Source organism: Aspergillus brunneoviolaceus, assembly GCF_003184695.1.
Source record: "Aspergillus brunneoviolaceus CBS 621.78 unplaced genomic scaffold BO95scaffold_16, whole genome shotgun sequence".
Lineage (NCBI taxonomy): Eukaryota > Fungi > Ascomycota > Eurotiomycetes > Eurotiales > Aspergillaceae > Aspergillus > Aspergillus brunneoviolaceus.
The window spans coordinates 34,348-61,786 of NW_020290746.1; the positions used below are offsets into that span (position 1 = coordinate 34,348).

At 54.7% G+C, this 27,439-nt stretch overlaps 9 protein-coding genes across 9 annotated transcripts; 3 read left to right on the top strand and 6 right to left on the bottom strand.

Moving 5' to 3' along the window:
- BO95DRAFT_490831 (uncharacterized protein) lies at nt 1-3,275 on the bottom strand. The gene is made up of 2 exons (XM_025590626.1): nt 2,299-3,275; nt 1-2,245 (listed from the first exon to the last, which is right to left on the bottom strand). The coding sequence occupies exons 1-2, from the start codon at nt 2,902-2,904 to the stop codon at nt 245-247; spliced, it is 2,607 nt and encodes an 868-aa protein (XP_025444682.1). The 5' UTR covers nt 2,905-3,275; the 3' UTR covers nt 1-244.
- A 965-nt stretch (nt 3,276-4,240) lies between these two features.
- On the bottom strand, nt 4,241-6,103 carry BO95DRAFT_440473 (S-adenosylmethionine synthetase). Its single transcript, XM_025585973.1, has 4 exons — nt 5,978-6,103; nt 5,847-5,904; nt 5,698-5,725; nt 4,241-5,643 (listed from the first exon to the last, which is right to left on the bottom strand). Exons 1-4 carry the CDS (start codon nt 6,058-6,060, stop codon nt 4,643-4,645), a joined length of 1,170 nt encoding a protein of 389 aa, XP_025444683.1. The 5' UTR covers nt 6,061-6,103; the 3' UTR covers nt 4,241-4,642.
- A 476-nt stretch (nt 6,104-6,579) lies between these two features.
- Nucleotides 6,580-7,891, top strand: BO95DRAFT_440474 (putative signal sequence-binding GTPase GPN3; the record flags this gene model as incomplete). The annotated part of the gene is made up of 1 exon (XM_025585974.1): nt 6,580-7,891. The coding sequence occupies exon 1, from the start codon at nt 6,985-6,987 to the stop codon at nt 7,888-7,890; it is 906 nt and encodes a 301-aa protein (XP_025444684.1). The 5' UTR covers nt 6,580-6,984.
- Nucleotides 7,892-8,404: 513 nt separating this feature from the next.
- Nucleotides 8,405-9,638, bottom strand: BO95DRAFT_440475 (Apq12 family protein). The gene has a single exon (XM_025585975.1). It carries the CDS (start codon nt 9,556-9,558, stop codon nt 8,632-8,634), a length of 927 nt encoding a protein of 308 aa, XP_025444685.1. The 5' UTR covers nt 9,559-9,638; the 3' UTR covers nt 8,405-8,631.
- A 738-nt stretch (nt 9,639-10,376) lies between these two features.
- On the bottom strand, nt 10,377-18,522 carry BO95DRAFT_357145 (uncharacterized protein; the record flags this gene model as incomplete). The annotated part of the gene is made up of 5 exons (XM_025582339.1): nt 10,377-10,461; nt 10,524-12,055; nt 12,107-12,996; nt 16,919-18,250; nt 18,327-18,522. 5 exons carry the CDS (start codon nt 18,520-18,522, stop codon nt 10,377-10,379), a joined length of 4,035 nt encoding a protein of 1,344 aa, XP_025444686.1.
- A 492-nt stretch (nt 18,523-19,014) lies between these two features.
- On the bottom strand, nt 19,015-20,834 carry BO95DRAFT_440480 (H(+)-transporting V1 sector ATPase subunit H). Its single transcript, XM_025585976.1, has 3 exons — nt 20,443-20,834; nt 19,871-20,390; nt 19,015-19,813 (listed from the first exon to the last, which is right to left on the bottom strand). The coding sequence occupies exons 1-3, from the start codon at nt 20,744-20,746 to the stop codon at nt 19,201-19,203; spliced, it is 1,437 nt and encodes a 478-aa protein (XP_025444687.1). The 5' UTR covers nt 20,747-20,834; the 3' UTR covers nt 19,015-19,200.
- Nucleotides 20,835-21,024: 190 nt separating this feature from the next.
- On the top strand, nt 21,025-24,216 carry BO95DRAFT_440481 (M protein repeat protein). The gene is made up of 3 exons (XM_025585977.1): nt 21,025-21,502; nt 21,555-23,038; nt 23,099-24,216. Exons 1-3 carry the CDS (start codon nt 21,328-21,330, stop codon nt 24,041-24,043), a joined length of 2,604 nt encoding a protein of 867 aa, XP_025444688.1. The 5' UTR covers nt 21,025-21,327; the 3' UTR covers nt 24,044-24,216.
- On the bottom strand, nt 23,867-25,305 carry BO95DRAFT_512440 (ankyrin repeat domain-containing protein; the record flags this gene model as incomplete). The annotated part of the gene is made up of 6 exons (XM_025591515.1): nt 23,867-24,337; nt 24,390-24,719; nt 24,796-24,918; nt 24,976-25,104; nt 25,165-25,190; nt 25,248-25,305. 6 exons carry the CDS (start codon nt 25,303-25,305, stop codon nt 24,287-24,289), a joined length of 717 nt encoding a protein of 238 aa, XP_025444689.1. The 3' UTR covers nt 23,867-24,286.
- Nucleotides 25,306-25,488: 183 nt separating this feature from the next.
- On the top strand, nt 25,489-27,411 carry BO95DRAFT_440483 (WD40 repeat domain-containing protein). Its single transcript, XM_025585978.1, has one exon. The coding sequence runs from the start codon at nt 25,709-25,711 to the stop codon at nt 27,080-27,082; it is 1,374 nt and encodes a 457-aa protein (XP_025444690.1). The 5' UTR covers nt 25,489-25,708; the 3' UTR covers nt 27,083-27,411.
- Nucleotides 27,412-27,439: the final 28 nt, after the last annotated feature.

Genomic DNA, 27,439 nt, shown 5'->3' on the forward strand with positions numbered 1-27,439 from the left:
CGAAGAGATTAATGAGAACCATTCACTACAGGGCTTTTGTGATTCACTAAGCAAGTTGAGAGCCTTGAATGAAGACCTAAACATGCTTCTCCCATTCTATATACCTTCACTAGCTGGATATATCAATAAACTTGTACGCTGAGACCAGAACAAAAAGAATGTGCCTAGTAGACGCCCGCTGAATGCATGACAAGAAAAAGCACCGCCGATGTATCACTAACTCAAGAACAAAGTGCTCAAACGCCTACATTGCAAGATCATCATCATCCCACCCCAGTGCCGAATAGATTGATTTCTCCGGCGTGACCGGGACCGCGGCTGAGGTGGCCGGCACCATCAGCTTGGCAGCACTGGGCTTCCGCACCGGCGTGCTGAACACGGCTGCCGGCGCTTTGACGGGGGTTTCAACGGAAAGAACATGGCTGGGGACCGGGTTGTCTTCAGGGATAGGTATCCCAGCGGGGACAGCGGCGGGTATGAGGGCCGGTTTGGGGGGTGTCTCCATCACCATCGATGGCTTGACGCGCGGGAGGAAGGTGTCCACGTGCCGACGAGACTGCACCGGTGTGGAGGGGGCCATGTCCACAGGGCGCGGTGCTGCTGGCACCGCCGATTGGCGGGGCGGGACCCTAAAGAGGGCACCGGAACCACTCGACAATGGTGATGCGGTGGGATCAGCCAAGAGTGGTTGGGCTGGACGACGAATTGGGGTCTCCTGGACTGTGCTACCTCCGCCACGACCGGAGGATCCAAAGAACAATGAACCAGACCGAATAGTCGAGCCAGGGATCACCTGGGGCTCACTATTGAAGGGAGAGGACATCGAGAACGTGGGTTTAGAGATGGATGATGACTGCAAGAAAGTCGTGGGGACAGGGGGCATTCCCACGACAGCATCCTTCTTCCGACTGCCCTTCTTAGGCGTGGCTGCGACTTGCACTCCTTGTCCCATGGGATTACGCACGGGGTTCTTCGGCTTCCGGGAGCTGGTGCTGTGCACAGTACCAGTCGAATGCCGCTTAACGGCATCATCGGCAATATCCTTGGCCACGAGTTCGCGGTTGGGCTTGCGCAGAGCGTTAATGGCCGCATCCAGTTCCTTCTTCTGCTCTACCAGCATCTGCATCTTCTTGAGCTTCGTCTCGTGCTGACGCGTGACGGCGTTCAGGTCGACTTCGCGGTTTTCAGCGCGTTTGGCCTTCTGGATTCCCCCACGCACGCTTGCCCCAGCGATCGGTAACAATGGATCCAAGGAATTGCGTCTCACTTCGGCCTGCGCTGGCGTAGTGTTCGACCGGCTCAGAGACGGGGTGTGGCGAGGCTGAGACGTCATCTGATCTGTAAGCACACGCTGGAAGGTACGACGACGAGACTGCTTCTGCGCCTGTTGCCGTTCAACAGGAGTACCAGGCTCTCCCTTGGGCGCCTTCTTGGTCTGAGCCTGCTTGGTGAAAGGTGAAATAGCACTAGAGACGCCCAGTTTCCGTGTGATCGACTTGCACTTATCGGGCAGACGGGATGCATAGAAAGGAATAATCACTTCCGTGCAGAAGTCCCGCACAGCGTCGCTCTCTACCTTCTTTCCGGAGAGGTGGCTCTGGCCGTACGCCGCACCTGCATCAGGGACAACGGACTCCTCAAAGCTGACAGCGTACCAGATGCACAGTCGGTCAAGGTGGAGTTCGAGCACGTTGTTCAAATCTTGCTGCTTCTTGTTCTTCGACTCCTTCTTGGCGGGTGCCTCTGGCGCACCTTCAGCATTGTCAGTCTGTTTGCTCTGTTCACCCTCAGCAGCAGCCGCTTCAAGAGACATTGTTTCCAAGATGAGAAGGATTTGCAATTGCGTTTCGCGCAGGCGTAGATCAGCAATCATCCTCTTGGACTCCGTCTCCCTCGACGTTGGGCCTTCCGCGGACAGTCCCTGATCGCTGAGCGTCCGGTTCTTCCACCACTTGCGCACCAGATCAGTTTCTTCAGGGTAGAGCCCATTCTTGCCAAGCTTCTTCTTTGTGCTCTTGCGTTTCTTCTTCCTGGTTACCGTTTCATCATCCGACAAAGTAAGTAGCACATCACTAAGCATAGCAGGTAGGGTCTCGCGATACTTGAGATCCATCTTCTTAGCGACAAGGATAGCTTCCCTGTAAAAATCAATCAAATCCTGAGGTCTACTGCCCTCGGACTCGGACGATTGAAACGCAGCCCGGCAGCGCGCAAGAGGACCTTTAGCAAAGTACGCCACAGACGTCTAAGACTCCCGGTCAGCATATACACCTTCAGCCGAAGACACACCAAACTCACCTTCGAGATATAAAGCGCCTGCAAATACTGCTCGCGCAAGTTCTCCAAGAAGTCCTGCGGAGACCGTAGGGCATCAGCACTCTCCTGCGCCAGCACCTGAACAGCATCAACACCCGCATCAACATCAGCATCAGCAACAGCACAAGCATCCGCTCCAGAAACGCTCGAGCTCCTCTCCAACGGAACGGCAATCTGGGGCGTCACAGCCTGCGAGCCCTGGCCATGAGCAGCATCCTTAAACGGCGGCACCTCACACTCAACCGTCCCAGCAAAAACAACAGCAACCTCCACCTTGGCCCTCTTCCCCACCTGCTGCAAGCCCCGAGCATCAGGCTCCTCAATCCTCGCCGCAGCCCACCACTCACCCCCTCCAACACTACCTTGGCCCTTACTGTCCTCTTCCTCCCCATATTCCTGCACATCACGTCCGATCCCCTCACCATAAACTCCCCCACCAATCTCAGCACGCACCCCCTCCTTCCCCGCAACAACCAACTCCCCCTCCCCAATCGCCTCGGCGACCCTCAACAACGCAAAGATCCCCCTCTTCACGCGCTCCACAACCACCAGCCCGCCACCGGGGTCCATCCTAGCAGCAAGCACCATCTTCTCCCGACCCGTCCGAGCAGCAGCACCGCCATCATAGTATTCCAGGATCGGGATATGCGCGACAAAAAGACATCCCGACTGGACTTGCGAGGACGACGACGACGACAACGACGCGGAGGTGACGCTGTGCGGTGCGTACTCCAACCAGGCGAACGGGATGCGAGAGCGCGGGATCAGAGCAATAGGCGCGAGGACGAATGGTTCTTGGGAGAGAGAGGTGGTGGGTGCCTTGAGGCCTCAATTAGCTTTTCCATAGACCGTAGAATATAGTGTAGTGTAGCGTGGGTGTCGTATACGTCGTAATGAATCAAGAATGCAAGTGAGGGACGCTATCAGCGGAGCATCACAAGCAGGTATTGCGGGGGAGGGTACAAGTAGTGGAAGAACACAAGAACTATAGAACTATAGAACCAGAAAGACATTCTAACAAAAACATACTCGGATCGTAATCGGCCGCGAGATCCAATCAGTCGGTGGCCCGGGGGAGTAGGAGCCCGACGTAAGAGCTGGGTCGAAGCATATCTTGCGCTTCTTGAGCGGGGGAAGTGCGCTGCTGCTTTCGCCGTGGTCTTTCGGCAGGTGGGTTTGGGTGTGAGGGACTCGGTTGAGAGGGACGGGTTGGAGGGCGCCGGAGGACACGAGCGAGGCCATGGGCGTTTGTTTTGGTCGGCGGAGAGGAGCGATCTAGTTCATGCTGTGGGCTTCCGTTTGATAGTATCCGGAGAGCAAGACCCAGACAATCTAGTGCAGTCGGCGCGTAACAAGGATCTAGGTCTATTGGGTTGTGGTAAGTAGAGGAAGAAAAGGGCTCTTCAAGGATTGCGGTGACGCGCGATGCTCCGTCCGCCATCACGCGTCCGCGCGGCGGAGCGCGGGGTATCCCATTAAGAAAGCGGTCTGCTCGGCGGTCAGGTGCCGGTTTTTGCATATTGGCACGAGCAGCTTGCACTTATACGGTGGGCTACTCGTGCCAATCTGCAAATATGAACTACCCCAGAAGAAATCATGAAGTGTTTGTTTGGGCTATCGACCAAAACTTCAAATCCTCTGTCAGCATTTGCACATTGCTTCTTTTGAGGAGTGTTTTTTGCTCTCCTTTTTTTCTTCTGTTTTTGAAGCGCTGATTTTCACAAGATTAGAGATATGTGGCTACATTTTCGATGTTAAGGCTCCAGCACAGGCTAAAGCAACTTGCTCCTACGCGACTACAAATGAATCTGATCTTCACAACACAGGCATAGCCTGTCCTTCATTAATCTATATTGCTAATTTTAAATTAGCAGCTCATGATGACCGAAAGAACATCCGTTCCTTCCCCATCTATGCGATTGCTCCTATCGGAAACTTCCGAAAGTCCAGACCGAGGGAGCCGACGGACAACACCACACGCCGAAGCCACGCACCGCGCGACTCCGAAGGCACTCGTGGTCTGGCCCATCGAGTCCCCCGGGACCCTGGAGGAGGCAGTGTTGAAGACTTTCGCTCCCGAAAACGCCGTGTAACAACCCTCCCAATATATGAAAAGTGGTATCATGTTGAATTTATCCTCGCCGAACCCGCCTCTTGTGGAGACGACCATGCAAAAAGTGGACAAACAATCCAAAGGAAACAATTGCTTTTTTTGACATGTCTATGCTCATGCTTTGAGTTGTTGAAAACAAAGCAAAATCATCACATTCGTAACGCAAACATACTCACAAGAGAAGCAGGTGCTCGGGTACAGCGTTTGACACGCTTAGTACTTGAGAGCCTTAGGCTTCTCCCAGGAGAAGGACTGGTTGGTGAAGTGACCGTTCTTGGCGGTCTGGAAGTAGATGGGCTTGGCCAGGTCGAGCTCCTTGACGATGACACCGGGGCGGAGATCGAAGTTGTTGCGGATGATCTCGACGAGCTCGTCAGAGGACTTCTCAGAGGTGCCGTAGGTCTCGACGAAGATGGAGAGGGGCTCAGCGACACCGATGGCGTAGGAGAGCTGGACGAGGGCACGGCGGGCAAGGCCAGCGTTGACGAGGGACTTGGCGATCCAACGGGCAACGTAGGCAGCGGAGCGGTCGACCTTGGAGTAGTCCTTACCGGAGAAGGCACCACCACCGTGGGCACCCCAGCCACCGTAGGTGTCGACGATGATCTTACGACCAGTCAGACCGGCATCACCCTGGGGACCACCGATGACGAAGCGGCCGGAGGGCTGAAGGTGGTAGACGGTGCGGTCATCGAGGAGCTCAGCGGGGATGACCTTCTTGATGATCTTCTCCTTGAGGACAGCACGGAGCTCCTCAGTGGTGACGTCCTCGCTGTGCTGGGCAGAGATGACGATGGTGTCCACACGGAGGGGCTTGACGGCACCGTTGTCGTGGGCGTACTCGATGGTGACCTGGGTCTTGGTGTCGGGGCGGAGCCAGGGGATGGAGCCGTCGTTGCGGGCCTCCTTCATGGCGCTGTTGAGTCTGTGGGAGAGGAGAAGGGTGAGGGGGAGGAGCTCAGGGGTCTCGTCGGTGGCATAACCGAACATGATACCCTGGTCACCGGCACCGAGCTTCTCAAGAGCCTCCTCGTAGTGGAGACCCTGGGCGATATCGGGAGACTGCTGCTCAATGGCAACCAAGACGTTGCAAGTCTTGTAGTCGAAACCCTTGGCGGAGTCATCGTAGCCGATGTCCTGAATGGCACCACGGATGACCTTCTGGTAGTCGAGTTTGGCCTGGGTGGTGATTTCACCGAAAACCATGACCATACCTGGGGGGACTTGTTAGAACAATAGTCACGTCAACAAGGGAGAACAATCAATACCAGTCTTGGTGGCAGTCTCGCAGGCAACCTGAGGGATGCGCGTTAGTGATTGGTTCGATGCACGAAAGAAAAAAAAAAGACCCCGCGTAGATAACGGCAGCCAATCAGAGGGGAGTATGCGCAAAGGCCCGAGATGGAGGGGCACGTACCTTGGAGAGGGGGTCCTCAGCAAGGCAGGCATCGAGGATGGCATCGGAGACCTGGTCACTGTTGGATTGTTAGCAGGAGAGTCTGGCAAGGCAATAAGATTCTTCTGAGCGAAGAAGAGCGAGAAACGCACGCAATCTTATCAGGGTGACCCTCTCCGACGGACTCGGAGGTGAACAGGAAAGTTCCGGTCTTGGGGTTAGCGACGCTGCCCATTGTGATGAGAGGAGATATGTGATGTGATTAAAGACACAAGAGGGGAGGAAATAGAAGGAGAAAGAGGTGGAATTGAAGGAGGAGGAGGAAGATGAAGAGAGAGAGAGAGAAAAGGAGAAGAAGTAAGCGAGGAGGTGGAAGGAAGGGGTAGAAATGAAAAGAATAAAAAGAAGGGGGGAGAGAGTGGGAAGGCAGTGGGAGAGGGGGAGAAAATGAATGGGAGCCCCGCCGGTCTCTCTCCCTCCCCGTATTAATGTCTTTCCGATGGCGCGATTTGGCTCCGGCGGTGACGGATGGCAATAGCAGAGAGGAAAAAAAAGGAAAAAAAAAAAGACTTTTAAAAGCCGACAAGAAGAAAAAAGGCCGGGGACGCAAGTGGGAACCAATCGGAGAGATTGAATCGTCCACCTGCATGCGGTGAGGACTGGCAGTACCCGGACTTTTCGGTTTTCCTTTGCGATCGTCTATCCGCGGCGGCACTTTCTAGTCTCTCTGCACTGGACAGTAGTCAGTCTTTGGAACTAGTCTAGCACTTCGAGACGAGTCTACCGGTAGACGGACGGTTCATCTGCTTGTCCGCTTCCTGCTTATCCGCATTATTGCACAGGCCGATTGCCTTTCTCCGAGTTCCCAGCTTATCCAAATTCAACCCGTGGGGGGGGCTGGTTGTTGTTGGTTGCTAACCAAGTTGCGTTGCTAGCTCAACTCAACCTTCGGGCCTTTTTCTTTCTAGTCCGGTTCCTCTCTCACTCTCCTACTCGCCATACTAGCTTGCGCTTACGAGCGAAACATCCCTGCGTCCATCTCCGACTTTTTCCCCATCGGAGATTGCTTTTCAGGTTTCCGTTTTGGGCTTCTTCCCAATCTATTTTTTCCCATCTTTTTTTTTTCCTGTTTTACAAAGATCGGACCCCCTCTTCCAACATGTCCAAGTTCGGCGTCCTAGTGATGGGCCCCGCCGGGGCCGGCAAGACGACCTTCTGCAGCGCGGTGATCCAGCAGCTCCAGAACACGCGACGGAGCTGCTTCTACGTGAACCTGGACCCGGCGGCGGAGACGTTCAGCTACGAGCCGGACCTGGACATCCGGGAGCTGATCACGCTGGAGGACGTGATGGAGGAGCTGGGGCTGGGCCCCAACGGCGGGCTGATCTACTGCTTCGAGTTCCTGCTGCAGAACCTGGACTTCCTGACGGAGGCGCTGGACCCGCTGAGCGAGGAGTACCTGATCATCTTCGACATGCCGGGCCAGATCGAGCTGTACACGCACATCCCGCTGCTGCCGTCGCTGGTGCAGTTCTTGTCACGCGCCGGCCCGCTGAACATCTCGCTGTGCGCCGCCTACCTCCTAGAGAGCACGTTTGTCGTGGACAAGGCCAAGTTCTTCGCCGGCACGCTGAGCGCCATGTCCGCCATGCTGATGCTGGAGATGCCGCACGTGAACATCCTGACCAAGATGGACCAGGTCAAGGACATGATCTCGCGCAAGGAGCTCAAGCGCTTCACCAACGTCGACGTCCAGCTGCTGCAGGCGGATCAGGACCGTGACGAGGCGGAGGCAACAGGCGGTGGGGAGGTCGCTGTCCAGGGCGATCCCGCGGCCAAGGAGAACCTGCTCAGCGGCGGCTCCTTCAACCAGCTCAATCGCGCCGTCGGCCAGCTCATCGATGACTTCAGCATGGTCTCCTTCTTGAAGCTCGATGTCCAGGACGAGGACAGCGTCGCCGCCGTGTTGAGCCATATTGACGATGCCATCCAGTACCACGAAGCGCAGGAGCCGCGCGAGCCCAACGATGCCCAGGAGGTCGATTATGAGGATGGCGATATGTGAGGGGGGGTGGGCTGACAAAGGGAGGGGGATATGTGCGAGCGGCAGGGGACTGCAACTGAGGAATGAAGCGCAAGCCGAGATCAACAACACATCAGCCGGTCGTCGCCAAACGACAGTGCGTTCTCTTTTACCGACAATTTTTTATCGCAGGATGTCAATTGGACGTCCCCACCACCACCACCACCACACTTATTGCAAGTCTCGTTTGCGAAAGGAATGTCACTTCCACCGCTTCTTTCACGCAAGCTGCATGTAATGTGCCAGGAGAGAGATTCAGCAACAAGAATATGGCCAGATAAGAGAAAGCCAGAGAAGAGAGGATATACAGAGCCAGACGGTCAAAAAGCGCCGGCCAAGCATTCTGCCCGATATCGGGACATGTGGAATGACAACATCAGAGCTTGGGTCTGTCAGCCAGCCAGCCATCAAAGGCTACAAGCCATGCATGCCATGTTTACGAATGTAAAAATCAGGATAACACACAAAAACGAAATATGAAATAATAAATAACAATAGTGATTCCAAAGAAATCTAAACCCCAAGACATGGCGAAAATCCAGCCCGAAGCGCAAGCCACACACAAGCCCATAGTATAAGTATAGTATACTATAAATAACCATAGCATACATGAACATCCACTGGGTAGCTTGGCTCACTTGACTTCACACCAAACGCCCAACCCGGCAAACTTACCAAAATGAAAGTGAAAGAAACCAAACAGACAGAAAGCCCGGGAGAGGTTCAATACCTCCCCAGAGGAACCTGCTGGCCCCTGCCGCCAAACCCCGCAGCATTATTTCCCCCAAAAACCCCCGGCTGCCGTCCTCCATGTTGCTGTGGGTGGTGCTGCCGCCCCGCGCGCTCCAGATCCTCAAAGAGACCTCCCAAAAGCCCCCTGGCGAGGCCGACCAACCACCCGACGTCGCGGGCCGCCCGCTCAACGCCGCTGGTGTACAGCCAGACCCCAACGCCGAGCACGGTACCCCACCAGAGCAGCCACCACGCGAGGCTGACCCAGAACATGACGACGCGGCGGGCGTAGTCGAGCAGCTTGAGCGAGAGGAACAGTATCACCAGCAGGAGGGTGACGGAGATGAGGTCGGGCATGGCGCCCGAGGAGGCGGCGAGGTAGCTGGCGGCCGGGCGCACGAGGTAGGGGTCGATGTAGGCGGCGCGGACGTGCGCGAGCGCCGGCGTCAGGTACGAGGTGTTGAGGTGGGCGGTGAGCGCCGAGAAGGAGGTCGTGGTGAGGTGTTGCGTGATCGAGTCTGGTACCACGATGGAGGGTTGGTCAGTATACTCGTAGTTGTTGTCATAGTCATCGGTAGTGGGGGTAGGGGCCGCGGGCAGAGTGAGGAATTCTAGCGGCGGTTCGAAGAAGCTCGCCTCCTCCTCCTGCTGCTGCTGCTGCTGCTGCTGCTGGGCTTGGTGATGCGGGTTGATGATGGGGAATGATTTGCTTTGGGACGGGGTCAGGTCCGGGAAGACTTGGATGTAGCTGATGCCGCCGGGGCCATCGTCTCCTCTTCTCCCAGCGCGAGAGAAACCACCATTAGGGAATGGGGCTGGCACTGGGGCCGGTGGGTTGATGGCGTTCCGTCGCGTGGAGGATCCGGACGGTCGGCTGCTGGGCTTCTTGGACTGAGACTCACCTGGCAGATATTCCATCCTTGCGCTTATGCTTCTGCCTTTTCTGATCCTGGTTTTCCGGCTGATTACGGAGTTGTTGCGGTCGAGGCGGTGCGTGAATGCGGTCCGGGTAAGGTGAGTTTTGAGTGAAACAGCCGAGGACAATTCATAGACGTCGTGATCTTTATATAGTCATGATCGTGAGGTCTGGCACACAATGCGATTTGAAAGAAACCGGAGGATTGGTGGTGATAAAGGATGGTTGGTTGCGGGGAACAAATAATGAGAACAAACCAGACAAACAGATCTGGCGATAAGTTCCTTTTGTTGTTGTTGATTCAGCCTGGGTTAGAGTGTCATTTCCTTGCATCACCGCCTGCCTAAAAGGAGAGGTTCCGTCTGGGTCCTTGAGATAATACGAGGTGATGCTGGACAAGGTTTATCCGGCCTATCTACCCATGATGTCTTGCGTTTAGACTCATTCTGATCGTTTAGATAGAACACCCCAGAGAGTCCTCGTCAACCCTCGGCAGCACTTTGCTAACAACATCACTATCAGCAACTCACATGTCTTACTGAGGAATTCAAGCATTCCACGCCCTCTTACCAATTCTGCCAGTTAGTTCCACTTGTCAAGGCGGTGATGGTGTCTCGGTCTATAGCCCGCGTGGAAAGGCATTTTGCCCCGGTCATCATCCCTTGAAAGACCACAGAAACTGAAAATGCGATATTAGTCTATGATATTATACATCTAGATCACTGACGATGGTCATTTATATACATGCACCTCTGGTGAGGATCTCCCAACCATGTACAAGCGGGGTGGATGCACAGCATCCGCATCCACGGTTTACTTCTTAAGAAACAATCAGGGTCTTTAATGCCTCGCGTTCAGCCAGAATCTCGGCCTGGAGCTTTCTGGTCTGGCGTAGGGCCTCATCCCTGGGAAGGGTTAGTTGAAAGGTCATTTATCAAGGCCAAACTGAAAAAAGGGTAAAACTCACCGATCGGACTGCAGTTCGGCGACTTCAATCTGCGCACGGTTCATCCGACTGACCACCTCCTCCATCTCCGAGTCGGCGTCCCGGAGTAACTTCTCCAACTCCTTGACCCGCTTCGCCAGCGTCTCGAACTGAACCGCCTCATTCAGCGCCATTCCGTCCCCACTCGTCGTCTTATCTAACCGCGGTGAACGCGCGCCGAATGGGGTGTTCGGCGGCTTCGGAGATAGGGCCATTGGGCTGCGCGCGCCATTCTTGATGCGCGTCAGTTGAAGACTGTGACTCTCCTGAAGATTGCGGACTTCTTCCTCATGACGCGCCATCTCGTCCTCGGAGAACTGCTGTGCCATGAGAAGGATATCCTCCATCTCCTTGAGCCGGCTCTGCATCTCGTTGATGCGCGCAGCCGACAGCTGCTGCTCTTTCTCGCCCTTACCAATCGCCTCGGCTAAGCGGGCACGCAGAGCAATGTTGTTTGCAAGTTGTTGCTGCACATGATCCGCTAAGCTGTCGGTCCGAGTCACCGATTCCGCCAGCATGGGAGACTGCGCCACAGTGGCTTCAGCCTGATCCCGGTCAGCCTGGAGCTGCTTGTAGGCAGTCTCCAGGGAGGTCGAAGTGACCAAGACTTCAGCAAACCCGTCCCGGTCGCTTTCATAGTCCTCAGGGACCGTGATGTCATGCTCCTGTAGCAGAACTCGCAAGGAAGTGGTCTCCTGCTCGGCGCGGTCCAGATCCATCTTCAGACCTGCGAGTCCCTTTTCGCACTGCCATTTCTGCTCCATGGCTTCTTCCGCACGGTGGCGGAGCAAGTTGACCTCCTCTCGGAGGTTCCGTACCTCGCGTTCGTAGCCGATCTTACGCGGAGACTCCGCCATCTGCGCACGAGCCAGCTCAAGCTCCATCATCTTTAGCTGTTTCTCGTACTCGCGAGAATCGTAAGCCTGGCGTTCCAGCAAACGTCGAAGAGCTTCGTGAAGGGCATCCCGTTGGGCTTCAACGTCTTCAATTCTGTCGGCGAGGTTCTCTCGCGGCTCGCTCCGTTCCTTGACATTAACGGAGTTTGACCGAGACAAAGAGTTGGACCGAGATAGACCGGTCGGGGCACTTGGTTTTGAGCGCACACGTGCCAATGAGTTCGAACGAGACAGACCGAGTCCCGTACCTCGTGCCGAAGGCATGGTATCTTCCTCCGCGATGGAGGCGAACCGGCTCCCTTGCAGTTGTGCTAGGGAGGCATTCTCTATCTTCAGTGCCTCAATCTCCCCCATTAGCCGCGCCACCTCGGAAGGGTCCGACGATTGCTGGTGGGAGTTATGGGCACTATTTTGTAACTGAGGTATTACATTCTCCTTCAGATGGTCCCGCTCATTTCGGAGCTGCTCGAGCTCGACACGCATGGCAGTGAGCAGATCTTCGAAGTTGTCTTTGATCTGACGCTCTTCAGCCAATTTCCGACGAGTAGCTTCCAAAGCTGTCTCCAGCTCTTTGGTACGGGAGGACATATCTGAGAGATCGACTCTTTCCCGTCGCAGCTAGAACGATGCGTTAGCGCTAGCAGAAGAAGAGGCCTGAAGCATTCATACCTGGTGCACTTGCGATTCCAAAATCTGAACGTGGGCCTCGGAGGCCGCTCGTCGACCGCGCTCTTCCTGCAGTTTCTGAGACAGCTCTACCTTGATCTGAGCCCGCTCCTGCTCTGCAGTACGCTTGTATTTCTCGATGTCCTCCACTCGACCACCAGACTCATATGCATAACGAATAGAGCTACTGCCAGAGTCGGAGAAGTAGTCGCTGGTTCGACGGTTAGGCGTGTCGAAGACCGAATCCGACTGTAGTCGCTCGACCAGGTCCTCTAACTCCATCTCCCGGCGGATCGAACCCGCAAGCTCTGAGCTGATCTCCCGCAACTCATTCTCGAGCTCTGCCACCAGGGCTGGGGCTCCGGACTTCTCCAAAATGCTGGCGCTGCTGAGCGACGAATTGCGATGCGGAAGAGACGTATGCGGGCGGGTAGGATCGAAGGGGACCGTCGTGGATGGCGTTATAGAAAAGGACGCGCTGGGCAGTGACGGCGGCATGGGTGATGGAATTGGGGATCGGCCGGACTCGGAGATCTCGGTGCTCGAAGATTCGGCGCCAGGTGAGGAATTGCCTGCCCGCCACCCAAAGAAAGAGCTGATCTTACTGCCGGGTGTCTTCGGTTGTTTGCTATCCCCCATAGTGGACGAGGTGCCGGTGCGGCGGGGAGGGTCGATCTGCAGCGGGGCTGGACCATTCGACGGCAGGTGCAGAGCCATTGTGGTAGCGCGCTTCGGGTTTGTAGCCGGGGATATACGTTTATGGACGAAGGATTCACTGACAAGACGGTTATGTACCCGAGTCGCATTCGTGAATCGCGTGGAGTAAGCAATGTCGTAAACGGGGGTCTCGTCGTCGCTGTCGTTGACAGGGCTCCCTATGGACGAAGTCGTGTCTATGCGGAGATGGGACGAGGACGGACTACCACGCGGGAATCTGGGGCAGACAAAGAAGAGCACGGGGTTAGTCCTGGAACGTGCGCGGGGAGCGTTGGACATAAGAAGCCCTCCCCAGAGCTGCGAAAGGCGCGCAAGGCGGAGTGAGTGTACCAGCCAAGGGGCAAGGGTCCTTAAGGGAGAGCTTCAGAGGGAGAAGGGATGCGACGGACTGCCATACCTATCCAGGTCCCTGGGAGGAGAAACGGGCTGGTGTAGTTGCTGTTCTGGTTCGTGAGTATATTCGGAGTATGGTTCAGGCGTGTGTTGATATATATCGTCTTCGTTTTCGTCGTCCTGATGGTCATATACGTAATCCAGAAACGACGGCGATGAAACCGGGGACAAGGCCAGCGTCTGGCCGGCAGCCAGAGGGGAGGCCGGGTGAGAATCCGGATGCGCAGGCGAGTTGCCCCGAGGAGAGGCAAGTAGGGACGAAGAGGAGGAGAAAGGCCTAGCTGCGTGCGAGGAGTTCACAGCATCCTGGGGAAGCGGCTTCCTGCGCACGGTGAAGGGAGAGGAGAGGGAAGGGGTTTGCGTATGAGATGCAGATGCTAAGGTGGGAGAGGAGGGGGAGAGGGGGATAGGGACAATAGACGAAGGAGGAAAGTCGGGAGGGGGGTAGGCGGAAGAGGAGGTGGAAGTAGTGGAAATGGGGGAGTTAGGGAGACTTGGCCCCGGACCGGGGTTGGGGTCAAGACTCCCTGGGTGATAGGAGATAGTAGTAGTAGTAGTAGTGGTAGAGATATTATTGGTGTCCTGATGCGTGGTAGTGGTTGTAAGAGGCGGCGGCGGCGGAGGAGGAGGAGGAGGTGAAGCGGTAGTAGCGGCGGTGATTGTAGTCGCATCGGGATGGTCATGGTGATTGCCATGGTCATGGTCATCATGGTTCTGACTATGGTTCGATGGGGGAGGACTCGAGGGGAGGAAACCGCCCGAGGCAGGAGGCGGAGAAGTCCAGCCGGGGGCCATTGCACTCTAATTGGGTGAGAAGCAGACAAGTGACACGAACAGGAACAAAGCAGATCAAAGACAATCAGCTGAGGATCGACGCAGGCCTCATGGCTGACGGGAAAGTTTGGGTTTGGACTCAGGAATGGAAAGGCTACTGCTGCGTGTGTGAGGTGAGACTAGGACTAGGACTGAGACTGAGACTGAGACTGAGACTGAGACTGAGACTTTGGGGTTGGAAAGAATAGGAGAAGATCCATTGATTGGAAAGAAATTGGGGGGGGAGGAGAAAAGACGGAAAATCTGGAGGAAAGCTTGAAAAGGGAAAATGCAATAATTAATTCGAATTAATCCGGAAATCAACTAAAAAGAGGAAACGTAAAGGAAAGGGGGGATGAGATTGGCAGAGGAAGAGAAGGCCAGAAGCGCGCGGGAAAAAGGAGAGCCAGCGAGATGCAGAAAGAGGCAAAGCTGGGATCCACTTGGCCGTGGGATCTATACAATGATGTTGGTGGATTGACACTGCTAACTGGGTACTGGCTGGAGAACAATAATTTCCATTGTGAAGCTCAGAGCACTCTATGTATTTTATGCTGATGAGATCACTTCTCTCCCACTTCTCATTCTTCCTCTATACAATACCACTACCACTACGACCATCATCACCACCACCTTGTATGAGTAGTATATTGTCTTGTCCAAAATATGTGCCAGTCTTGATGAGAGCCGGAGGCCCAGCCGGGTGGCCGATCGGCCCCACCAGCTCTCGGGCGGCAAGGCAAGTCAGGGGTTATCCGGCTGTCTGTCCCGTCCTGCTTGCTGCTTGCTGCTTCATGATCCCATTCTTTCTTTTCCACCTGCCACCACTTTGTTAGTCTGACAATTAGTACCATCAAAAAAGTCCCAACCTGGATCCAGGGTAAGGGTATACCAGTATCTATAAAAAGCACAAACATGCCAACCATTATGCACGCCAGTGTATCACCATTGTCAAGAACCAAAAAGCCAAGCTGTTGGCCTGAGTCAGCCTACACAATCTCCCAGGGCGGGAAAAAAAAATAAAAAAAAGGAGCGAACAGACCAGCCCCCCTCCCTTCCAAGCAACTAACGCCGACTAGTGGTCCGTTACCAACAGTCGCTTGCACTCGGACCAAGGATTCACAACCCTCCTAGAAGTCTGATCATGACTATCCTTGCTAAATCGGTTTACTCGCTTGTCGATGAGCCAAGTAAAGTTGCTGCATGTGTTTTTGGGAACATTTGAAAGATCAGCCCTGGACAGTAGTACCCATCTCGGCTCGGGAGTTGATTGATATTCATGCAGGGTTCCACTTGGAGGGGGGTGAGAGAGGATGTATACGCAATTCGGTAGAGTGGCTCAGCTAGCTCTCATCTACAGCACTATAGCTATCAACCATCAAGTTAGCTATCCAGTTATTCATACGTAAGACACAGGAACAAAACGGAAACGCCATGGCCCCTGCCCCTACTGCACCTGCATATACTAACTATGTGGTAGCTTGAAGTTACCAACAAAATCATAGCAACTACTAGTTAGTTATAGCAACTAGTAAGCGCCCCCAAAGGTGGACGGACCCAGGGACCCAAACCCTCAACATCCAGCCCCGAACTCCAACGGCGGCTAACAAGTTTCGTACCCAATGTCTCCCCACAAACAAACATCAGCAACCAAAAAGCCCACTTCCTACGGAGTCTCCGTAGTCAGTATCAAGTCCATCTATAGACACTCACCGTGAAACCTGAAACCACCGACGCCCACCCGCCTACCAACCTCTACCTACCTCTCAGTCTTCAATCTCTATCCCAGCCAAGCCAAGCCAATCCCAACCCGCAAGCTATTCTTAGCCACCAAGCCAACGTTCCGGCAACTCAACTATCGCTGTGGCTGCAGGACAATCATGCATGCACGTAACCTAACGCATGCACGCGCGCGGTTCCCCCCAACCCTGAGACGGAGGTTGGCAAATGGGAGCCCCTGCGGCAAGGTAGTGTCAAGGTAGTGTAGTGAGTGGGCAGGGTATTAGTTAATTAGTTAGCTAGCCGCCGGAGGAGGCATCTACTTAACGGAGTACTGCCGGTGCAGATAGATTCTTGAAATGTTTGTGTCTGTGTTCGGGTCTAACGTGGCGGCTAAGGGGCAAATTGTTGAACACTATAGTTCAGACTCTGCCGCAGAACAGAGAACAGGGTTCTAAGTATAGATATAGGATGAAGTACGTACTGTAGTTATCTATATCTATGGAGCGCACTTCGAACTACGTACTAATTGTCTGTATGTGTTTGTGCTCGTTCCTTGGGAGGAAAATAAAGGTTCAGACCTCAGAAAGGAAGGACATAAGCACCAGAATGGGAGCGAATGTAGGCGCGAGCTCTAGGCCTCACACCACCCAAGAAGAAAAGGGTTCTTGTCTTGCTGTTCCTAGGGTCATATGTCTCGCAGGACAAGGGAGTAAGGTAGAGTAGCGTTGGGGAGGAAATGCCGGTGACACAAAGAAAGATGCGGTGCCCTGGACTTGACCCTCCCCCCTGAAATCCCGGGGGAATCCCTTTACACAACGGTAAACCTGGGTTTCTCTTGATCATCCCCGCCTTTGTGTATAACAACAGCAAACCTCGCCATACACTAATTAAATGCATAATGTGACACCAAAACAGCAGCAGAAGGAAATAACGCCATCAACTCATCGCTAAAATAGCACAAAGCAGGATACCTCAATGCCTTCCAGTTCCAGGAGACATTGTCAATCCTTAATATATACATCAATCATACCACATAAAAGCTCGCTGTGGGCCCCGATTTCCACACGAAAAAAACCTCCCTCCCTCAATTAATATGGGATGAAATCAATCCTCATACGATCTACTCTCCGGGTCAGCAAACAGCTTCTTCTAAGGAGAAGGCAAACATACCCAGGAACTGAGACCACCCCTCATTCTCATCCAACTGATTACCCCAATATTGCTCCAACAATCTCAATGACTGCAAGACATTTGGCACCCGGATAGTATCATGCAGTGATGCCAATAATTGGCGGACTTGTTGTCGATCCGCCCCGCGCGCCTCGCATCCCGCAATGAATAGCGGTGTTGTGAGCATCACCCATGGACTCAAACCGGGAGACGGCCCGATCTGCGCCGTGCATTCCAGGATCCGCTTGACTGAGTCCTGCACCACCGGTGCCGACGCGGGCGTCTTGTACAAGCGGCGGTGGATCTGAATCAGCGCACTGCGCTGAAAGGCCTCATTGCAGAGCATCAGCTGCCGAATGCAGTCCGGCGACAGTCCCTCCATGACACCCGGGTAGAAGGCCGGCTGAGTCCCAACTTCTTCGGCAGCCATTAGCCGACGGAGGGCGCCTTCAAGCGTGGCTGCTTCGTGGGCGATGTCGATGTCAACAACGGTATCTCCTACCGCGGCTTCCTGTCCTGGTTCCTGTTGCTGCTGCAATAGATACTGATGCTCCCGCCAGGATACCGCACCAATCGCGCGGAAAATCGCGGCCAGGTTGACAGTGAAACCCCAGTAGTCATCCAGATAATCAGGGGTTGCGGAATCGGTTTGGTTGTCCGCGACCGCTGCTTCCACCCCGATCGGTGGCCCATTTCCAGTCAACGCTGTCAACGAGACGATCGAGCGGTGCCATCGGTCAAGGTACCGACGAAAACCCTCAGGCGATCCCGGTGACAGGATTCCGCGCTGACTCGAAGAATCCATGAGTGCCTTTGCTCCCGCGATATGAGCGCGCCACGAGTTGGGATGAATAGCGCCCGAATGAATCTCGGCTAAGCAGAGAGTACGCGCTGTGGCGAGCAGGGCATCCGATCCTCTGCTGGCAGGATTCTCCAGTTCCTTGCGAAAGTGTTCCAGGCTGAGCGCCATGAAGCGCGCGATTTCCGGAGCCGACTTGACATTTTCCGACTGGTTGTGGAGCGCTTGTAGGTGGATGGCAGAGAGGGCCATGGTTGCGTATAGGAGAGACGGGGTTTGTAGGGCCATGGGGACCAGCATCTTGCAAATGTCCTGTTGCATGCCGGAATGACAGGCAGTGATCTGCGAGGCATCACTGAGAAAGTGGTGAAGAAGGGACTTCTGGTCGGTCGAAAGGGAGGCGAAAGGGTCAATGTAATAGTTTAGACTAGTCGTAGCGGTCGTCGTAGTTGGGGTACCAGCGATTATCGAGCCGGGAGATAGGGCCGTAGAGGATGAGTTCGTGGTATAGATAAATTCGCCGGGGGAATACTCTGGTTAGATACAGGCGCTTCGTTAGCGACCGAGACACTAGAGTAGAGTACTCCGTAGAGTAGAACTCTTACGTACCCAGCTTATGCATGCCTCCGTTACCCACACAGGCTCCGAATCGCGAGCGCGAGAAAGCCCGCCCACCCCACTGCAGCTGCATCGCATATCGACAAGGCGTGTTCGCTTGCTGGCATCGGCCACAGCTTGGACGCTGCTCGTCACACTTCTGCCGACGCCCTTTACATCGCTTGCACCCAGTAAAGGAACGCGACATGTGTGTTGGTGATTTTATTTGTTTATAGGCTGCTTTCGGGAGGATAAAGCGGGTGTTCCTGGGAATCCTGGTAGGCCTCGGCGGGGATCTTTCTTTTTTTTTCTCCGCAGATGACTGTTCGGCTACCCCAAGGGGGTCTCAAGAGGGGAGGGAGGGTCCAGATCGACCGGATTCCACAATCCACAGCGGATGAGGGGCAGTGGGGGTGAGACAAGACAACGAGAACAAATGCAGAAAGAATCGAAAGGGAGCGTCAAAGACAAATTTGTAGTAGCTAAAGTTGCCGTGCGAGCACGAGGGAAGTCAGTCGCTCACTTGTTCACTCGCCCCTCCACAACCTGCCGGTGGCGGCGATAAGCAGCAATTCCCGACAATTTGTTGACGGATGATCGATAAGGGGCGCTGGGCGGCTTCCTCCGCTCCAATCGCCGAACCTGCGGGTGATGGAAAGAAAAGATGGGCACTGCAATATCCACCATGAAACATCAGATAGGAACGCATATCAAATTCAACTTGAAGCAGACAAATTACGCTGAAAAATACAGTGCAACATTTACAAATAATTCATACACATGTAGCCCCAGCATGGCTCGTCTAGACCCCAAATACATACAGACGATAGCGACGTGACAAACAAGAGCAAGGATAGTTCGAAGTTGGAACGGGTTTTGTCCCCAATCAGTCGTCAAAGGTATAACGCAGCCACTCTCCAACAGCTCGCAAGCTCTCCCACCTGACGGCTTCGTCCTTGTCTGCCATCAATTCCATCACCCGCGTCTTCAAGCCCAATTTCTCCAGCTGTGCCCGCCGTTCGGGAAGCTCTTTGACCAGATGACCCACATCATTACATCCAATCGCCAGCACCTGCTTATCGTTGTCCCAGTTCTTGGACAGAATCTCTGCGAGCTTCTTGGGCAATGCGCCATTGTTGTCGTCCAAGATGCGCCGTGCGTTATCCTTCCAGAACGTGGGGTTCCGGTGCGGAGGCGACCACCGCAGGTGGCCCGACTGCAGTTCAGCCGCGTACTGGTCAAACGTCGTTTGCGTCTTCGTGTATTCATCCAGGAGCTCCTTTAAAGCCTGAAGGTCCTCCAGCAAGTCTTCATCGGTCAAGTGGCGACCCGAGAGATTCGTCAGCAGCGCGGGCAGGCGAACAAAGACGGCCACTGGAAGAAGAGTCGTGCGGTTACTGGACAAGAGATTATTGAGCGTGGCGAGGAGTAGACGGGTCGTTTTCTCTTTCGGAGACAAGCGGAGGAGGTTTGTGTAGAGCTGAACGAATTCGTAGTCACTAGAAGGCGTACGTATTAGCTTCACCGCTCGCACGGACTACGCGCACATCACGTACTTCTGCAGATCTTCCCCGACCAAACTACCCTCAAAACTCAGCTGCCATAGCACCAGCAAGACTCTGTAGAGGAGTTGGAGGCCGATGCCACCTGCAAGACCAGGCTCGATCCCGCGCGCACTGCCCGCCAGGGTGCTTGAACTGCTGTCTTTAGAGCCCGTTGCGGCTCGCAGAATCTCGATCAGAGGATCGACAGTCTGTTTCCGTTGCTGCCAGAAAAGTTCACGCGCTCTAGCAGTGCGAAGAAGTGCGGACAGCTCCTGGACCCCGATATCCTGCAGCCCGCTGTCTTGGTTCTGGGTCAGAGTGGAGAGGTAGGTGTACAACTGCGGAAGCGCCTCATCATCCCGCGGCGCTGGCTTCGAAGAGGAGAACAGGCTGACCGATACCAGGTTTGTCAAGAAGGTGGAAGTGAGGAGAGGAATCGGGTCTTCAGCATTGGTCGAATGACGCAAGAGGGGAAGGAATGACTTGTAAGGATTGGGGTGGGCAACCAGAGCTGTTGCGAGGGAGGGAACATCTAATAATCATTAACAACAGTTGCCACAATAGCTGGAAAGATAGAGACCCACCGTTGATCAAATCCGCGGCCAGCACGAGGATGCATTGCACGATGTCGGTTCGTCTGGCGGCGGAGTCCAGCACACTCTTGCTCTCGGGCCCGCCTGCCAGCAGACTAACATACCCTGCGAGATCGCCCTCAACCGTTTGACGCCGTTGCTCTTTGCGAACCTTATCAACTGCCTTGATCTTCTTCAGGTGTTCATCAGTGATGTTGCCAGCTCGAACAGCTCCCTCCCAAGGGATAGGGCGAGCTCGGATGTTGTTCTGCAACGAGCTGAGATACGTAGGCGGCTCAAGGGGCAACGAAGACATGATGGATCCTGGGAACAGAGGGGCAGGAATCCAGGTGGAAAGAAAATGACAACAATCGGAAGGGAGTATCAAAGCAATCCAAAAGGAGGGGGTGGGAGAAGGAAAGATGGAGAGGTGAGTGGGTGGAGGAGGATAGACGGAGGTGGTTCGGGCCCGTCCGAATGATGATGTGGGATTGATTGATTGATTAACGCTCATCCATTCCATCGATCGCCAAGCCCGGCCGGTTGTGCTGCAACTTCTCCGTCCACGCAAGCTGCACCATCCCAGGCTGCCATCTGGCTTCCCGCGCAGGGACAGCGTCCTCTTGTCGTATCTCTTGCATCGCCACGTTCTTTCTGCTCGAATTGACTCTTCGACGTGCCGTTCACCCCCCGAGAGTCTCACGTTCATTTCCTTCCAACCTTGCCTTCCCCACTCGGTGACAACAACCAACAAGCATATCGCACCGACCTCTTGAAATCGCGACTGTTCCTGACATACGATCCGATCGCTACTGAACTACACAATAGGCGATCGCGCCATTCGCACATGGAATAAAGCAACGGCGGAGATTGCAACAAAGCACCTAGGCCGTCACCATGGCGCAGAATCCACAGAGCAACAAGCCCAAGTGGAAGGTCGGGTCTTTTTTACAACAGGCTGTCGCGGGCGTGGAGTCCAGACTCGACCAAATATTAGCGGAGGAGGAGGATCAAAAACAAGTACAAGCGAAGAATGCTGCTACAAAACCCAAGCCGACGGAGCAAACCGGAAGTATGATCCATTCTGTCCTCTGCAGATCCATCGGATTGCTAATTGTGACCAGACCTTTCCCGCAGCTCCTCCAATGCTCGGAAGAATGACCGGCTTCAGGAGCGCCTCGCCCGAGCAATGGCGAAGAATTCGCCGGGTCCTCTTGCCACACAAGGCTCCAGTCGAACCTCATCACCTGTTACTAGTCCGGTTCCCAGCAACGGCACCCGATCTAGCATGGACATCGATTCCAGCCTCAGATCATCATCTGTGAATCCAGGGAGGCACTCGCGAAGCTCGAGTCAGGTCGAGGATGCCTCGGTTGTAGCCGAGTCGCGTAACAGCTACGATTCAGGCCCCCCGCGAGAGTCAAACGACATCAGCAGGCTATCAACCGAAAGCGTATTGCCTCCGCATGCGCTTGCAGAGAATGATGATAATGTCGCTCAGAGCCCTACCCTTGAGGAGGCACAATTGTCTGCAGATGGATCGAAAGTCTCTGCGCCTACAGTATCGGTTTCGTCGATGGAGCCTGCTGAGGAGACTAGCAATGATTTATCGAATGGTCAGGAAAGGCCTGTCCGCAAATTGCAACCCGAGGCCGAAACCGTTGAATCTCAACGGCAAGAAGAGATATACGGTTACATCGAGCGGATCGATGCACTGCAGTCGAAGCTCAAATACCTTGCGAAAGAGGCTGCCGAATCCGCCAAGCAGGCTGCGACTGCAGCGGAGCCTGGCAGCGTGGAAAGACAGCTAAGGGAAAAAGACGAAAAGATAGCCCTTCTTCTCGAAGAAGGTCAAAAGCTGTCCAAGACGGAAATGGACCATCGAACGGCTATCAAGAAGTTGAGGCAGCAGTTGATGGATAATGCGAAAGCCCAAACTGAAGTCAAGAAAAAGACCGATAAACTTGAACGCGATCTTGCTAGCGCAGAAACTCGAGCCAAACGAGCGGAAGCCGCCGAGAAGAGAGCCAATGATTCTCTCTCGACACAGACCAAGACGTCACAAGATTTCGAGGCGGTGATTGCAGAACGCAATGCTCTAAGTCAAACTGTACAGGAAATGAAGGGACAGCTTGCACGAGCCGTCGCTCGAGCGGAGGCGGTTGAAGCTAAGGCACAATCCGAGGCACTCGAACAGGAAAAGCGCCGCGCCTCTCAGTTGGAGGAGGACCTCTCTAGCGTCAAAATAGAAAGAGATATCAGCGAAGGGAAGATGAGGCGCGAAATCAGTGGTCTGCAGGCTACCATTGAGCAGGAGAGAGAGCGCGCTCGCATGCTTGAAGTGGAACTCAAGGGTGAGCAATCGATGCTCGAAAGTAAGATGGAGTCCCTTCGCTTTCGAGCCGAAGAAGCTTCGACTGGAGTGGCTGGAGACACTCAGGTCAAACTGCTCCGTCAGATTGAAACTCTTCAGACTCAGTACGCCGTAGCTAGCGAAAACTGGCAGACATTGGAGGGTTCGTTGCTTGCTCGGTTGGCGAATGTTGAAAAGGAGCGGGATGAAGCCGCACGGCGCGAGAGCGAGATGCGACGGAAGATCCGTGAGATGGTGAGCATCCTACTCGTGTAAAACTTTATCAGGTGACTGTGGGCTAACCAAGCGATGCAGAATCTGAAAGTCAAACGTATCGAAGAAGAGCTCGAGACCGCGAAAGAGACTGAGCACGATCTCCAGAGTCAACTCGAGGAGGCAACTGAAGAGATCAAAAAGCTGGAACAGAAACTCAGAAAAGCCACGGAGGATCTGGACTTGGCTCGGAAAGATTTTGCAGAGCAGCAGAAAGTGATCGATGCCACATGGACACAGAAGCTCGAGGACGAGCGCCTGAAATTGCGTGAGCAAATGTCTCCACCGCCGGTCTTCTTGCAACAGCCTCGAACACAGTCTCCAGTGGCCTACAGTCGTCGGCCGAGTGCTCTAGAGCCCATCGGAACGTTGTCCGATTATCGACCAAGCAGTCGACGTCCCTCGACGTTACCAACATCGCCTGACATGGGCAATCTCTCACGTCAGAACTCATTTCCTTTGTCCACTCAGTCCATTCTCTCGCCCTCGACTGCAACCAGCTCGATACATCTACCAATCCCAGAGACGCCCTCAATCAACTTCGAGCACGATGAACTCTTCAGTCACTCTGCGACCCCCTCCGCCTATGGTGGGGCACCCACGCAGCACTCGCGCGGCATTAACGATATCATCTCAGAGTCCACAGTTGGCGCAGGGCCCTCAGTACAGTTAGTTGAACGTATGAGTGCCACCGTCCGCCGGCTCGAGAGCGAACGCGCCGCATCGAAGGACGAGCTTTCTCGGATCACCGCGCAGCGCGACGAAGCCCGGCAACAGGTCGTGGATCTAATGCGGGAAGTTGAGACGAAGCGAACTTCTGATACACGTGTGCACGAGCTTGAACAGCGGCTTGATGAGCTCGACCAGCGGTACCAGACAACCCTCGAAATGCTGGGAGAAAAGAGCGAGCAGGTGGAGGAATTGGAGGCAGATATTGCCGATCTCAAGAAGATTTACCGCGAGTTGGTCGACAGTACGATGAAATGAGGCTATTGTCTCTATGTACCCCGCCCTGTTTTACTGCTGAGATCTTTCCCTTTGTACATAGAGTCTTTTCTCCGGGCTAGATCACTCTAGACGATGTTATGTGATGCATGTCTGCTTGTTGAAAAGAATCATTGAAACAGTCTTGAGCCTGGAAAAGACTCCGGGTATCCAGTCTAATTATTTATTGAGGATCTGTTGGTCTCGGACATTTTTTAAACCCCACCGCATCTTTAGTCCGCAACCCTATAAATCAATCCCCTCTCTCTCAGCCGTTTGTAAAATGTAGCTTCGGACCTACTCAGTAGTTAGCGTGGGGGCACCCTGCCTAAAAGTACGCAAGCCCTACCTTGTTATCCGGTGCCATATCGATTGCCAGCATCCCGCTGGAATCTCTCTTGTCTGCCTCCGCACCGGCCTTGAGTAGCGTGATCGCCGCATCGCCGTGTCCCTCCGAGATCGCATGATGCAACGCCGTCAGCCCGTCGATATCGGTCGCATTGACAGGACTCTTGCCATCCTCGAGTAAGACTTTGATAATGGGCGTGGAACCGATAGCCGCAGCCCGATGAAGCGCGAGCTGGCCGCGTCTATCCTTGACCCGAGCGCTGCATTTGTTGGCAATCAGTGTGCGGACAGTGGAGAGGTTGGCTTTGGAGGTCGCAAAGTGAAGGGCGTTCTTCAACGAGCGTTATTAACAGCAGTTCGGTACCATTTCCGATGGCAGTAAGTGATCTAGCTCGCTGGATACGCACCTGTCCGGACGAGCTCTTAACGCTGACATCTGCACCTTTCTTCAGCAGGAGATCAATTATGGGATCTCCTTCGGCGTTTTTCAAGCTAGCTGCAATCATCAAGGGAGTCCAGCCGGATCCATCCTAACAGGCTTCTTTAGCAGGCCTGGGCTATCATGCGTTCTCTCTTGAATGCCATACCTCGACGTCGGGGTCAAAGTGCTTGTTCGAGATGAGAAGCTCCACAATCGGCAGGTGGTTGTAGGCTACAGCCCAGTGGATGGGAAGACGCTCATCGTCATCTTTGGTGGCAGCGAGCTTGGGATTTGCCTGACTATGCTGTCAGTTGACATATTTCCACTCGTCATTTCGTGCGGGGATAGCTCTTACGCTTAAGAGAGATTCGGCCGTGGAGACTATGTAGGTTAGCTAGAGATCTGAGTCTGACGGTTGGGCAGGATGAAGAGACCTACTTTTTCCCTCTCGAGCAGCCTCATGAAGAGGATACTTAGCTTCAGTGCTAGCGTTCATGATTAATGCAGGTGGGTTATTGCTTGTTTCTTGTTTGCGGCGGGGTTGATTTGATGATCCGATTGTTGGCCTGAAGATGCGGAGAACCGCTGCCTCGACACCTCATTTACGCCTTAGGCATCGACATCCGCGGAAAACCAGAGCTTCGCTTCTCCAGTCCGCAGCTCTGCAACTTCACCACATCTTCGAACTACCGACCATTATTTCATTCAACGCCTCTCCGACATTGCCACGTACATTGACTACAATTACACCCTTAGATTCTATTTTGCTGTGTGCAACTCTTCTACGGAATCTCTCAAGTTTGAAAGCCACTGTATCCCTGTCCTGAGGGATCAGGACGCCCCCGACTAATCGCCCACGCCATCACCTCGAATCTCCTCCTCACCTACCTACCTACACAATGGACGTCGTTCCCTCCACATCGCCCGACGAGGCCGTGCGCTTATCGGCAAAGCGTACCGCTGAACTCTTTGGCCCCGACTACCTGATGGTCACCCCCTCGGTCGCAAGCGGCTCCATTGGACTTTCCTACCGACGCAAAGCAGAATACGACGATGTCAGAGAATTGCCCCCCGCCCTCGCCGCGAAGCAAGCCGCTGCAGCGGCGGCGGCCGCCAGTGGACGCGCCAAACGACCCAAGATCCAATCTCAGACCAAGGCCTCGGCCGCAGACGGCAGCGGCGCGTCGATGGCGCTGGTCAAGAAGGCCCCCGGGCCGGCGGCGGGCGGCGTCGGTGGTGAGAACGAACCCAAGAGCCTGATCCAGCGACCCTCGGCGACGCGACAACAGAGACCCGACTGGCATGCGCCGTGGAAGCTCATGCGGGTGATATCCGGCCACCTGGGCTGGGTGCGCAGCTTGGCGGTCGAGCCCAACAACGAATGGTTCGCCAGTGGTGCGGGTGACCGGACGATTAAGATCTGGAATCTGGCCACCGGCGCGCTGCGGCTCACCCTCACCGGCCACATCTCGACCGTGCGCGGCCTGGCCGTCTCCCCGCGGCACCCGTACCTCTTTTCCTGCGGTGAGGACAAGATGGTGAAGTGCTGGGACCTCGAGACCAACAAGGTCATCCGCCACTACCACGGCCACCTGAGCGGCGTGTACACGCTGGACCTGCACCCGCGCCTGGACCTCCTCGTCACCGGCGGTCGCGACGGCGTGGCCCGCGTCTGGGACATGCGCACGCGCAGCAACGTCCACGTCCTGTCCGGCCACCGCGGCACCGTCGCCGACGTCAAGTGCCAGGAAGCCGACCCGCAGATCATCACGGGCTCCCTCGACTCGACCGTGCGGCTCTGGGACCTGGCGGCCGGCAAGTCGATGGGCGTGCTGACGCACCACAAGAAGGGCGTCCGCAACATCGTCACCCACCCGCGCGAGTTCACCTTCGCCAGCGCCAGCACCGGCTCCATCAAGCAGTGGAAGTGCCCCGAGGGCGAGTTCATGCAGAACTTCGAGGGCCACAACGCCATCATCAACACCCTCGCCGCCAACGAGGACAACGTCCTCTTCTCCGGCGGCGACAACGGCTCCATGTGCTTCTGGGACTGGAAGACCGGCTACCAGTACCAGACCATCGAGTCCACCGCCCAGCCCGGCTCCCTCGAGGCCGAGGCCGGCATCATGTCCTCCACCTTCGACCGCACGGGTCTGCGCCTCATCACCGGTGAAGCCGACAAGACCATCAAGATCTGGAAGCAGGACGACGAGGCCACCCCCGAGTCGCATCCGGTCACCTGGGCTCCCACCCTCGGTCGGCAGAGGTATTAGTCCCTGTTCAGGAACTATGTACCTCCTTCCCTCACTTACTCATTGCCCCTTTTCTTCTTCCTTCCATCTACCTCTAAACCTCATATCCTCTTTTGGAAAATACCCCCCTTCCGTGGACGTTCAAACATGTTCACGGTACTCGAATGTGACAAAATCTTCTCATGCTTTTCTGCTTCTGCTCTGGTGGTTGCGGATGTTATCCTTCGTCTTTTGTTATTTTATGCACTATGGCGTCCAGCGTTTGTGTTTTGGATTTCTCTTTCTTGCTGGTATACTATGGACTATCTAGATGTACCATAGAATGATAGGCTGAGCACCGATCTCGAGCTCTCAACCTTCCCATATCCCCCGAATTAG